General features: G+C 53.7%; 1 protein-coding gene across 1 annotated transcript in view; it reads right to left on the bottom strand.

Moving 5' to 3' along the window:
- Positions 1–12,994, bottom strand: part of FSCN1 (fascin actin-bundling protein 1) — a 29,902-nt gene extending 16,908 nt beyond the window's left edge. Inside the window, exon 1 of the mRNA XM_081965781.1 lies at positions 11,799–12,994. Within this exon, the coding sequence (XP_081821907.1) occupies positions 11,799–12,645 (847 nt within the window). The 5' untranslated portion in view covers positions 12,646–12,994. The remainder of the gene's footprint in view (positions 1–11,798) is intronic.
- Between the last annotated feature and the right edge of the window lie 790 nt (positions 12,995–13,784).

The raw sequence follows: 13,784 nt of genomic DNA, 5'->3' as shown, positions 1-13,784 counted from the left end.
CTGAGTGTAGAACAAGAAGCAATGGGTGGAAACTAATCAAGGAGAGAAGCAACTTAGAACTGAGGAGAAATTTCCTGACAGTCAGAACAATTAATCAGTGGAACAGAAATTGCCTCCAGAAGTTGTGAATGCTCCAACACTGGAAATCTTTAAGAAGATGTTGGATAGCTATTTGTCTGAAGTGGTGTAGGGTTTCCTGCCTAGGCAGGGGGTTGGACTAGAAGACCTCCAAGGTCCCTTCCAACTCTACTATTGTATTATTGTATTGTATTGTACTGAAAGGAAAGGAAAGGAAAGGGAAGGGAAGGGAAGAGATTGATATTAGCTAGTTGGATCATGAAATGTCTGCAAGAAAACCACCAACTTCAGAGAGCACCAAGGACCCCTCCTCAGTTCCATCCTGAGCTCCAAATATTCTCTCCCCTCTGCATAATGCCATGCCCTTCAAGGAGGGAAGCCTCTCCATTCCAGGGGACGTCCCCTCGTCCCCTTAGCACCCACCCTCTGGTGCCTCCTTCTCCCATCCCTGAATGACCATCAGCTGCTTAACATTAGTCTCAACTCCTGAGCCAGGCCTGGCAAATTGGACCGAAATTTCTTAAGGAGACCCACAGATCTTCTCCTCCCGACCCCCGTGGGGGCTGTCCAGGAACATGTTTGCAAGGGCTTCTCTCCCTCTGCCTCATTTGAGTCCAATTAAAGGGGAGGGGGCTTGCTCATAATGAGGGGCTGATGTGCCACAGACCTTGGCCATCTGCCAACCCTCCCTCCATCCTCAATTACTAATTAGGAGAGGCAAGGAGCAACCCAATCCTGTTGGGGTGGGGGTAGGGGGCAACAGAGACCTCTTGACCAGCCGTTGGCAATCTCTGCACCATTTTTTGCGCATTCGCTGCTGGAGCGCAGACCTCAAACGCGCATCAAGTACGTGTCTTGGGGGGGGGGCGGGAGGGAGAGCGGGTCTTTGAGGCCCATTCTTCCACATGGTTACCCCCTCCCCAATCCTGGCCCAAATTAAAAAGTCTACTGAAGACACAAGAGAGCCATCCCAACCACCCCCCAGACCCCAAACTCCTGAAAATGAGTTTTGCATTGTTCCCAGCAGAAACCCCAGAGTAATTTAACGCAGCCGAGAGTAGGGGGGGGGGTACGTTGAAACGTATAAAAAATTCCATGTTGTCCCCATTATGGACAACCACGGAGAACAAAAGGAGGGGAGGGAGAGGGAGGGGAAGACAAAGAGGGAGGGAGGGGGGAGAGAAGGGGATGGATGGAAAGGACTCCCCATCATCCTGTCCCAAATTCTGTATTTTAAACGTCCACCCCTGGGCCACAGGGGTGGCATAGATAGAGGTTGTTCTCAATTCACAATAATCCGTTCGGTGACTATTCATTCAACGACCCTGAAAAACTATCGACTTATGTCCATTTCCCCACTTATTGCAGTACAGATCGTTCTCCACTTACGACAGCTCACTGAATGACTGTTCAAAGTTGCAACGGCACCCAAAAAGCAGACTTGGATCATTTTTCACATCCGTGACTGTTGCAGCGTTCCCCGGGGCCACGTGATCCCAAATTCAGAGGCTCGGCAACTGGCCTGTACTTACGACGGTTGCAGTATCATGCAATCATTCCCTCTGCGACCTTCTCGCAAGCAAAGTCAGGGGGAAAACCGGATTCACTTCACAACTTTGTGACCGACTTAACAACTGCGGTGGTGATTCGCTTAACCGCCCTGGCAAGAAAAAGTCATAAAACGGGACAAAACGTAACAAGTGTTTCACTTAGCAACAAAAATTCTGGGCTCCCTTGAGGTCATAAGTCGAGCACTGCCCGTGGTCTAAATTTCAAATCCCGAGTTTGATTTAACCCAGAATGAATTTGGTAAAATAGAATAAAATAGAATAAAATAAAATAGAATAGAATAGAATAGAGAGTAGAGTAGAGTAGAGTAGAGAAGAACAGATTTGGAAGGGACCTTGAAGGTCTTCTAGTCCAACCCCCTGCCTAGACAGGATACCCTACACCACTTCAGACAAATGGTTATCTAATCTCTTCTGAAAAACGTCCAGTGTTGGAGGATTCACAACTTCTGGAGGCAAGTTATTTCACTTTCTCCTTAGTTCTAAGTTGCTTCTCTCCTTGATTAGTTTCCACCAATTGCTTCTTGACCTGCCCTCAGGTGCTTTGGAGAATAGCTTGACTCCCTCTTCTTTGGGGCAGCCCCTGAGATATCGGAACAATGCTATCATGTCTCCCCTGATCCTTCTTTTCATTAAACTAGACATACCCAGTTCCAGCAACCATTCGTAGGATGTTTTAGCCTCCAGTCCCCTAGTCCTCTTGGTTTCTCTTCTCTGCACTCTTTCCAGAGTCTCCGCATCTTTTTTACATCGTGACGACTAAACTAAAATGATTGGTGATGCTTTTTTGGGGACAATAAAATAACAAAATCAACTCCAACTGTGACATGCGAAGAATGCCTTCTCGATTTGTCTCTCATTAAAACTGGGAACTAAACAATTTTTTTTTTTTGCTTTTCCCTTTCATGGTACAGAAAAGGAGGAGATTATAGCTCAGAGAAATAAATTTCTCATCTGCACTCCCAGAGACCGTCGTACCACAACTGTTGAATACCTACGACCATCTTCTCCGTTAAGGAGAACCGGATGGAAATCATGGTCCCGGGGTTTTTGGGGGGTTGGGGGGAAAGGATCCAACTACAAAGAGAAGAACAAGAACCATTTCTAACCAGAATCATTTCTGCAATTTATTCCTCTCTCCAACTGGAGAAAGCCAGCCCAGGAGGTCTCTTTTAAGACAAAATATGCTACGAATTCAAAAAGACGATAAATTCTTTCCCAGCTGGATGTCTGCAGATGGGATGGAACTACGGCTGCCAGAATCCTTGGCCGAGATGGACATCTCTGAACATGGTGACTGCAAGAAATCTGATTTTCGATTCTTCTTTTGGGATATCAACAGGGTTGAATTTGTTGTTGTTGTGACCAAAACTTCCCAAGAGCCTGAAATAAACTCTTGGTCCTGACAAAAAACCCTTTTATTAATTGACTGTGAATTCTGCTCCTTTGCATCCAGCAAAGTCTTTCAAAGGAGGATTTATAGTCACAGACCTTATCTGGCTTGGAGAACTGACACGCCAATATCTACAAAACTTGGCAAGGAGCCTCGGAGAGTCACGAACCAATTAAGCGAACTAATTGTCTCCTGCAAACTCCACTCCCCTTTCGCTCCTCTCTTATTTCCTCTGGGAGGGGCCATTCATTGTCCACCTGTGGCCTTACTCCCAAGTCAACCCCTGTTCTTTAGCTGTTCCCTTCGTCTGGCAACTCTGCGCATGCGCACACTGGGAACAGGCTCCAGCTGTTCTTCTGCCTCACTGATGCCTGACTCCGAAGGCAGCTGATAACTGTCAGATGGCCCTGGCCCCCTCTCTGCCTCCAACACAGAGCCCTCATCAGAGGCTTCTCCAGACTCCAGGACTGGCCCAGGTTCCTCCCCAACCTCCTCACTGTCTGAATCTGCTGCCACTTGTCAGGGCAATGTTGTGACTGACAGAAGGGTAGTCCTCAACTTATGACCTTAATCAAGATATAACCGTGATGGAGCTAGCTAGGTAGATGGGATAGGTAGGATTGTGATCGAGTTGGGAATTTCTGTTATAAGTCATAATGGTCTTAACTTGAGGCACCCAGGTGACCGAACCCAATATATGTCATTAAGCAAATGGGGCAGACATTAAAAGAACTCAGTGGTCATTAAGGGAATCAGTATATTCCTAGGGGTGTCACTGGTTGGAAATCAGCCGAACCCATCTTAAATTGTGGTCATGTGACAAGAGAACGCTGCGATTGGCCTTAAATGCTGGCTGGGGAATTCTGGGAGTTGAAGTCCACAGGTCTTCCTGTTGCCAAGGATTTGGGTTTGGCGAGTCTAAGGAAAAGAAGAATTAGTTGGTGACAAGAAACCATGGATGGAAACTGATCAAGGAGAGAAGCAACCTGGGATTAAAAAGAAACTTCCTAACCGTGAGGACAATTCACTCGTTCAGAGGTTTTGGGGACTCCATCACTGGAGAGCCTGGACAGTCACTTGTCTGAAACGTTATAGGTTCTCCTTGAGCAGGGGGCTGGACTAGAAGACCTCCAAGGTCCCTTCCAGCTCTGTTCTATTCAAAATTCTCCTTTAACACACCCTTGCTGTCCTCCAGAGAAAGATCCTCATGCCAGGGAGCTCCTGCTGCAACCCACCCACCCACCACAAAGCCCAACCGTCCAGGAGATGCCCTCAAGGTGTAGCCAACAGAGATGCTGATTGCTCCAAGCAAGGCAGAAAACAATCCTTACACCTCGAAAGCTACCTCCTTCCTTCCTTTCATTCTTCCCTCCTTCTTTCCTTCCTTCCTTCCCTCCTTCTTTCCATCCCTTCTTCCCCTCTCCTTTTTTCTTTTCCTTCCTTCCTTCCTTCCCTCCTTTCCTTCCTTCCATTCTTCCCCTCTCCCTTTATTCCTTTCCTTTCTTCCTCCCCTCCTTCCTTCCTTCCTCCCCTCCTTCCTTCTTTCCTTCCTTCCCCCCTTCCCTTCTTCCCTTCTCCCTTTCTTTTTCTTCCTTCCTTCTCCCCTTTCCTTTCTTCCTTTCCTTCTTCCTTTCCCTCTTTCCTTCCTCCTTCCCTTCCCTCCTCCTCCTTTTTTTAAATGCTTCTTCTCCCAAGCAAAGCAAATCTAAACCTCTTTTTTTTGTTTGTTTGGAAAATTCTCAGTTTCCTCTTCCTCACTGCTGGAGGGGCAAAAAAAAACCCTTTTCCTGTCACCCAGGGAGGCAACTGGCTTTCCTTGCAGCCAAGGGCTGCCTCTCCGCCCAACGCAACCAGCCGCCCCATGGCACCCCACATCTGGCTTTCCAGAGCGACAAAGGATTGAAACAGGAGCCTCTTTTCCCTCTTCCCCCACCCCCTTGCCCTGCCCCCACCCCCAGCCACTGGGCTCTCTAACCTCACAATCCTGCCCTTGTTCTCCCCTCCTACCGCTTTTGCAGCAGGACAAATATTTAACATCTGCCAAAAACAAAACAAAAGCCAAAAATGCTAAGAATCCAATTGCTATTAGAAGTTGGGGGTGGTGTGTGTGTCTGTGTGTGTGTGTGAGTGAGAGAGAGAGAGTGGGGGGAGAGAGAGAGACAGAGACAGACACAGAGAGAGAGAGAGAGAGAGAGAGAGGGAGAGAGAGAGAGAGAAAGAGAGGGAGAGGGAAAGAGGGAGAGAAAGGGAGAGAAAAAGAGGGAGAGAAAGGGAGAGAGAAAGAGGGAAAGAGAGAGAGAGAAAGAGAGAGGGAGAGAAAGAGGGAGAGGGAGAGAAAGAGGGAGAGAGAAAGAGAGAGACAGAGAGAGAAAGAAAGAGGGAGGGAGGGAGAGAGAGAGAGAGAAAGAGGGAGAGAGAGAGAGAGATGGAGGTCTGGTTGGTGGGGAGGGAGAAGCCAGCCCACCTCGGCAAAAAAAAAAAAAAGAACCCAAAGCACTCCGAGTGGGGAGTGGGAGGCACCAACCTACAGCTGCCATCATGACAATTACGTGCAAGGGGGGGGGAGAATGCAGGGGAGGAGATTTTGCAAAACGGGGATATTTTTGCAAAAGAGCTTCCGAATCCCTGGCGGAGAGAAGCAGCCCCCTCCCCCTTTTCAAGCCCCCCTCCCCCGACAAATCCATTGGAGCCCAGCTTCAAGCCGCAAATAAACCCGTCTACTCCTTCCGAAGGTGGAATGGGTGCCCCACAGGCCCCCCCTCCTCTCTGCTGTTGACGTGTCCTGCCTTCCCTCTTTTCTCCTGCTCCCAATTCACTCCCCCCCCCAATCACCAGGTTTTTATTGGCGGGGGGGGGGCGGGGGGGTTGGAAGGGAAGGGAAATGAGCTGATTCCAGAGGGGCTTGGACAAGATGCTTGCGAAGGATGCAGCCACACCCAACGTTGGCGCATCTGCTTGCCCACTTTTCTGCCTGCAGCCCCACCTTCTCCTCCCAATCCGGTGTCATAAAAGTCACACACAAACACACATACACACCTCTCCACAATTCTGAAGGACAATCACAGGAGGCCTCTGCCCAGAACATCTGCAACCGCCCCCCCCCCCCAAATGGTCAAAATGGTTTGGTTTTTTTGCAGCAGCCTGCCTGCCTGAAAAAGCCGGGGCTCCCTTTCCATCCCCTTGAACCCAGCGCTGACCAGGAGGGAGGGGGGCCTACGCCCAGATATGACGTCAAAGGCCCAATCTAGAAATAGCCGCTCCGGTTAAGCAGAGCCCGCTGGCCAGAAAATGGGCATTTTTTGGAGCGCTCTGTGGCTTACAGAAGCGCTGATTCTTGTCCAACTAAAGGATTAAGTTCTCTCTAGTTAAGAGAGATTTATAGCCCATCTTTCGACCCAGGAGCTTTTAAAGCAGACAGGGCACTCCCTGTTTTCCCCCACATCGCGCCACCCCTGTGGGGTAGGCTGGGCTGAGAGCCAACATCTTCTAGACTAGAGCAGGGGTTACTAATCTGGGCCAGTTTAAGATGGGTAGATTTCAACTCGCAGAATTCTGGGAATTGAAGTTGGCTGCGGGGGGGGGGAGTTGGTTGGGGAATTCTGGAAATTGAAGCCCACCCATTGGCTAAGGGGGAATTCTGGGAGTTGAAGTTCACGCGTCAAGATTGAGGTTGATCGACAGGCAGTGTTTCTCAACCTTGGCATCTTTACGATGGGTGGACTTCAACTCCCAGAATGCTGGCTGGGGTATCTTTGAAGTCCACTCATGGTGGTTGAGGGATTCTGGGAGTTGAAGTCCACACTTGTTGGCTGGGGGATTCTGGGAGCTGAACTTCACACCTATTGGGTGGGGGATTCTGGGACTTAAAGTCCACCCCTGTTGGGTGGCGGATTCTGAGAGCTGAAGTCCACTCATACCGGATGGGGGATTCTGGGAGTTGAAGTCCACCCCTGTTGGGTGGGGGATTCTGGGAGCTGAAGTCCACTCATACCGGATGGGGGATTCTGGGAGTTGAAGTCCACCCCTGTTGGGTGGCGGATTCTGGGAGCTGAAGCCCACTCATACCGGATGGGGGATTCTGGGAGTTGAAGTCCACCCCTGTTGGGTGGGGGATTCTGGGAGCTGAAGTCCACTCATACCGGATGGGGGATTCTGGGAGTTGAAGTCCACCCCTGTTGGGTGGCGGATTCTGGGAGCTGAAGCCCACTCATACCGGATGGGGGATTCTGGGAGTTGAAGTCCACCCCTCTTCACGTGGCTTCACGGTTACTAGTGTAAGACCTTCCCTGCCCCAACGCATGTGACTGAGCCTCGTGCTCTGCTTCCTTCCTTGTCCTTGGCCCCCGAGCGCGCCCTACCCTCTCCAGTTCTTCCCCCTGCATTTCCTAGCCAACAACCACCAGCGAAGGGACGCACGACAACCCCAGAGGCCTCATGCAAAAGAAGCATTTTAGCAGTGCAGAAGTTGTGGGGCTCACGCCAGCTGGCCGCCTGCACTCCCGAGGAGGGGATTCCCCCAAAGTGCCACAGCAGCAGTTCTTTTCCCCAGATCAGACATTTCGGCTCCGATGTTATTTTTCCAAGCATCACCAAGAGTCCCGCTCTGCGCACTCTTGAGTATGCACAGGAGCACTCTTGGCTCACACTTCTGTAGCCTTTTTCCTCATGCATGGGAGGGGGGGGGGACTCAAGCAACTTTTTTGCTCTGTGGCAGAACAGCTCTGGCCTCCAAAGCAGGAAATGCCTCCCCCCCCAAAAAACCACTACTGAACCATCATATCCCCCCCCCAAAAAAAAATCAATTGCCCCATGGCAACTAAGATAGGAACTGAATGGAGATGACAGTTTTACTGGCCGGATGCTCTTCCTGTTGCCAGGGCGGAGTTTTGTTCGGCAAATATATCCTCATTGTGCCCAGAGAGAGAAATATCTGCCCCTACCTAGGATTGAACTCACAGCCTCCTGATTCCGAGGAGAGCTGTAGGAACTGACCGCTTGCTGAAGTGAAAGTTAGAGAAATAATCCAGATTTGTTTTGGTTTTTTTTCAATTTGAGCAGAGCAGGAGGAACTGGGAAGACCCCAGAAAGACAAGTTTTATTTTCGTCTTTACAAGGAGCCCCGGACTTACAACCCTTTGCTTAGTGTCCATTCCAAGTGACAGCGGCACCGAAAAAGCTGGCGTATATGACCAGCATTCACACTTAACGACCGTTGAAACATCCCCACGGTTACAGAATCAACTGCCTCCTATTTATGACGTGTCCCGGGGTGGGGAGGGGTGTCACAGAATTGGGACAAGTAACCCCTGCCTCGCTTCGCCACAGAGAGTTTGAGCTCCGTCGTGGTCGTAAGTTGAGGACCAGGGTGGCCGAAAGACGTTTTGAGGCCTCCCTCTCTTTTTTAATGCAAGGAGACAGACGAGTGTGTGGACAGGAAAGGCTTGCATTATAAAATTAACTGCCTTTTGATCTTTGGTGGAGTCAGCTTTAGGAAAAAACGGCTGAGGTTTTCCAGAGCCATTTCTTTTTTAAAAAAAATAAAAAAAGAATAAACCCTGAAAAGCAACAATTGGTTTTTATAGGCTGCGGGGGGGGGGGGGGAGGAAAGAAAGGGGGAAAAACCGATCCTAAAGAGATTTTTTTTAAAACAAAGAAAGTAAAACTAGACGGCTGCAGCTGCCGATCCCAAACGCAAAACCTCCAAACTTCCAAGTTTTTTTAAAAAACCCAAAAACGTTTGCTCCGTTTTAACCTTCTTCCCAGGATGAAAAAGCTTTGGGCCTTTAAAAGTAGAGAGAGGGGGCACAATTGGGGTAGGTGGGATGGAGGAGTTTATTGGTCCCCAAAGGCCAATCCCAGCCAGCCCCCTTCGCCAGGCCTCAAGGCTACCCAGGCCAATCCAAAATGGGGAGGGGGATCGGGAGAGAGAGGTGAAGGAGGGAACTTGGGACAAAAGAGTTGCGCCCATGAAAAGTGTCACTCAGGAAGGAAAGGACCAAGCGGAGAGAGAGAGCAGGAGGAGAGCGAAATAGGGAGGGAGGCAACGGAGTTGTCATCTTTACTCAAGGTGGGACAGGTGGGTCCTTCTCCTCCTTCCCTCCCTCCCTCCCCCCAAACCCTACTGCCTTCACTGATGAGGTTAACTAGTTGGGTTGTGAAAGGCTTGTAAGAAAACAACCAAACTCAGAGAGCAACAAAGACTCCATAGTTCTCTTCCATTTCCTCCTCCTCTCTGCAAACTCCTCTCCCTTCTAGCAGTGATGATGTTACCTAGTTGGGTCATGAAATGTCTGCAAGAAAACAAGCAAGCTCAGAGAGCAACAAGGACCCCACAGTCGTCCTCCTCTCCTCCTCCTCCTCCTCCTCCCCCTCCTCCTCTCTGCAAACTCTACTCCCTTCTAGCACTGATGTTGTTACATAGCTGGGTCAAGAAATGTCTGCAAGAAAACAACCAAGCTCAGAGAGCACCAAGGGGCTCACAGTTCCTCCTCTTCCTCCTCCTCCCTTTCTCATTCTACATAAACCCCCCATCCCTTGTAGCGCTGATGTTGTTCTCTAGTTGGGTCGTGAAACATCTGGAAGAAAACAAACCAGAAACCTTCTGAAAGCAGATGCTCAGGAGCACCAAGGACCCCACAATCCTCCTCCTCCTCTCCCACTATTCTGCAAACTTCACTCCCTTACCAACACTGATGATGTTACCCAATTGGGTCATGAAACGTCTGCAAGAAAAACAGGCGAGCTCAGAGGGCACCAAGGACCTCACACTCCTCCTCCTGCTCCCTTTCTCTCTCTCTCTTTCTTCCTCCCTCCTCCTCCATCCCCCCCTCCTCTCCAATCAGACGTCAAGATTAGGATTAGGGAATTAAAGAGTTGGCAGTTCCCAGCAGGGAAGGTAGAAAACCCAGCAGCTACGTCTGGATTTAAACCACCCAATTCAGCCCCCGGAGCAGCTGAAGGAAGAGGGAGGAGCTTGATAGAGGAAAGCGGGGAGGGGGGGAAGGGCAGAGAATGGGGGTGGGGGGGGGAGCAAGTGGTGAAAGGAGGCAAGGGTCTCCAGAAGCAGCTGGCTCATTCTTCCTTGGAGGGGGGGGGCAGGCAGCCTCTTTCAAAGCAGGGCTCTTCCCTACCCTTGCTATTTTTCCAGCTCCTTCCTCCCTTCCTCCGCTTGGTAGGGCAGAGCGGGTGAAAAGGGGCAGGGGGCAGACTTTGCAGGAAGATGCACAAGGGGGCTGCTCTATCCATTCAACACCCCCCCACACACACACACATGCCTGTTGTTCCCGGGTCTTCCAAACCGGATACCCGGGCTCCACCATTTTGAGGGAGACAAAGGATTCCCAGTGAACAATTTTCCACCCCCCAGCCCCCACCACAAGGCCATTCCCACCTCACCCTGCCCCCCCTCCACCCAGGGAGAGCAGGAAGAAAGCAGGGAGGGGGGGGAAAGAGAAGATGGAGTGGGAGGGGGGAAAGAGATCCCGGCCCACCCCCAGAAAAAACTCCAAGCAATCTCCTCTCCTCTCCATTCACAGCCTTGCTAGGGACCCCCACCGAAAAAAAAAACCTCCACAATTCCCCATCCTCTGGAGAAAACTCCACGGTTGCTCTTGAGTGGGTCTCCATCAACCCCTCCAGAAACATTTTGGGGGGCACAGAGACCATCAGCAACGCTTCAAGGTATCCCCTCCCCAAAAGACGAGACAAGTCGGCCTCGCCCACAAGACTTTTTCATTCTTCTTTCTGATTCATTGGGGGGGGGGGGGAGAAGCCCATTCATTCTTCCCTCCAGTGGCTCAGCCTGTGTCATCCACAAATAGGCCCCTTCCCAGACTCGCTGCTGCCCCACCAGCATCTTGTTGGGAGGGGGGGGAGGCTAGCCAGCCTCACCCCTTGGGGAGGAGGGGTAGAGAGAGAGATAGGGGTCCATCACACCAACAGGCAGGGCCCTCCCTCATTTGCCCAGGGAAAGATGCCTCCAGCAGGAGGGAGCCAATCAAAAGAACCGCAGCCTTGTTGTTCCAGCCAGCCGGCACAGCCCCTTCCCCAGCTGTGTGTGTGGAGGGGGGAGACAAAGAGGCACCCCAAGCTTAGCCTACCCTGAGCCCCCCCAGCCCTGGGGGGAGGACTGAAAGATTATGGAGGGTGGGGAATGGGAACAAAGACCCCAGGGAAGCCCACCCCTTTCCTCCTCCTGGGGGGGGGCAAGAGGCCCCCTCCCCAACCTTAAGGAATGGAGATCTTCCCCCCCTCCTCTCCTCCCTGGGCAGCCAAGAGACCCCCTCCCCAGCAGGGCCTTTTTCTCCCCTGATGAATGGAGACCTTCCCCTTCTCCTCCCCAAGTAGCCCACAGGAGCCCCCTCCTCAGATGGACTCTCCCCTACCTTGATGAATGCAGACCTCCCCCCCTCCTCCCCGGGAGTGCCAAGAACCTCCTCCACTCCTGGGTGGAGACCTTTCCCCCTCTTCTGCTCCCCAGGCTGGCCAAGGGACCCCCTCCCAAGCTGGGTTATTCCCTCACTTGCTGAGTGGAAACCCTCCCTTCCCCTCCCGGGTGGAGACCTTTCCCCCTCTTCTCCCCCCAAAGGCTGGCCAAGCCACCCTCACCCCAACTGGGTGGAGAACTCCCCCCTTTTCCTCCCCGGGCAGCCCAGGAGCCCCCTCCCCTGCCCTACCTCGACGAATGGAGACCCTTTCCCCCTCTTCTCCTCCTCCCCGGGCGGCCCAGGCGCCCCCTCCCCAGCCCTGCCCTTGCCTACCTTGCCGGGTGGAGACGTTGCGCTCGTTGGGCGCGCGCAGGACGACCTGAGGGCAGCTCTGCTCCAGCAGGAAGAGCTCGTCCTTGCCCACCTTGCTGCCTTTGCCGGACTTGAGGGTCCCGCTGGGCCCCGAGGGCGCCAGGTAGCGGCCCTGCCAGTCTCGGAAGGCCACTTTGCCCGCGCGGAACTCCAGCGTGAACTCGGCGGCCGGCTCGGCGCGCTCCACCAGCTGGCCGTCGTGGCGGAGGAGGCGGTGGTCGCGGGCCTGGAGCCGGTAGCGGCCCTCGTGGAAGAGGAGGGTGATGAGGGCGTCCACCCCCCAGGGCACGTCGCGACCCACCGCCAGCTCCTCGCCGCCGGCGCCCAGCTGGGCGTAGCGCTTGCGGCTGAGGCTGAAGAGGTGGAGCTGCGGGTGGAGGGCCAGGTGGACGCGCCACTTCTCCGCCCCGGAGACGGCCTGGGCGAAGCAGGAGAGCCGGTCCTCGGTGCCGCCGAAGAAGCGGCGGTGGGGCTCGGACTGCAGGGACCAGCGCCCGTCCTCGTGGGCCACGATGAGGAAGCGGCAGTCGGCCGAGGGCGCCTCGCTCCCGCAGCTCACCTGCCCGTCCTTGTCGGCCGCCAGGTAGCGGCCCAGGTGGCTGCGCAGGAAGACCACGCCGGAGTCGTCGCCGTCCTGCTCCAGCGTCCAGATCTGCTTCTTCTTCAGGCTGGGCGCCGAGGCGTTGAGCTTGAAGCCGAAGGCCTCGGCCGTCAGGTACCGGTTGCCGCAGTTGATCAGCCCGAACTGGATGGGCAGCGTCTCCGACGACGGCGGCGAGGAGGGCGAGGGGGTCCCGTTGGCCGTCATGGCGAGGCGGAGGCGGGCGGCTGGCTGGGCTTCTCCTGGGCTTCTCTCCTTCCTTCCTTCCTTCTTTCCTCCTTTTCCTTCCTTCCTTGTCCTCCTTTCCTCTCTTGTCCTCCTTCCTTTCTTCTTTCTTCCCTTCCTTTCTTCTGTCCTTCCTTCCTTCTTTTCTTTCTTTCCTTCCTTCTTCTCCCCGACGGCTCCTTTGTTCGGCTGCAGGAGGAGGAGGAAGGGGCCGCGCTGCCGGGATGGACGGAGCGGACGGGCTTGGTTTGGCTGCCTGGGCTCCCCGCGCTCCGCAAAGCCGGGCTGCAGCGAGCGAGAGAGGCGCGAGTGATGTCAGGACCCGGCTATAAGGCGGGCAGGGGGCGCGGCTGCTTCGCCGCTGCCAATTGAGGCGCCAGGGGGCGGGGCTCGGACGGGGGAGGGGGGGCGCTGCAGCCGCCTCTCCCACCCCCCCTTCCCGGGTCCGCAAGCTGACGACGGAGTAGGGGGAGGGGGGAAGGAGGAGCCAGGTAAGGGCGGGCTGGGGATGGGGGTCGCTCCGCAAGGGCGGGGCTGGCTGGAACGCCCTTGCTAAAGGAGGAGGGGTCTCCGGTGCGGGTATTGGGGAGGGGATACAGCGCCCAGCATCCTTAGCCGCTGAGCAATCGGAGGCTGGGGTGTCGAGGCGTTGCCCGCAAAAGAGTGGGGGGGGAGAGGGCCCGAGCCCCGCGCCCAGCCTTGTTTCAGGGGGGACCCTTGTCCTGGCCCGCCCCAGGGTCTTGGGGGAAATTCCCCGGCTGCTGCTCAGATATTTCCCACCCAGCCACTCACCCAATTCTGGGACTTGGGTTTAGATCCCTTATCCAGCTCCATTGGGGGTGGGTCTCTGTTTGCCCCTCCTCAATTTCGCCCACCCCACTTTCCAGGCAGCCTTGCTCGATGTGCAAAAGAGGTAAAGGAGGGTGGGATCTGACTGGGGACAGAGAACCACCCAGAGATCTTTGGGCTGGGTGCGAAAAACAACAATCAAATAAGCCCGCTTCCCTCCTGTCCTTCGTTTTGTAGCCGCGGGAATTCACCTTTCCAGGTGTAGCCAAGGAAATGGTCTCTCCGCTTAAAGGCTGTCCTTTAAGTGCTGGGTGGGGGCGCCTTTACAGTGG

Source organism: Natrix helvetica, assembly GCF_964273705.1.
Source record: "Natrix helvetica genome assembly, chromosome: 13".
In the NCBI taxonomy this organism is placed as follows: Eukaryota; Metazoa; Chordata; class Lepidosauria; order Squamata; family Natricidae; genus Natrix; species Natrix helvetica.
Note: the sequence above shows the minus strand (reverse complement) of the source record. Positions and strands in the feature narration are given on the sequence as shown.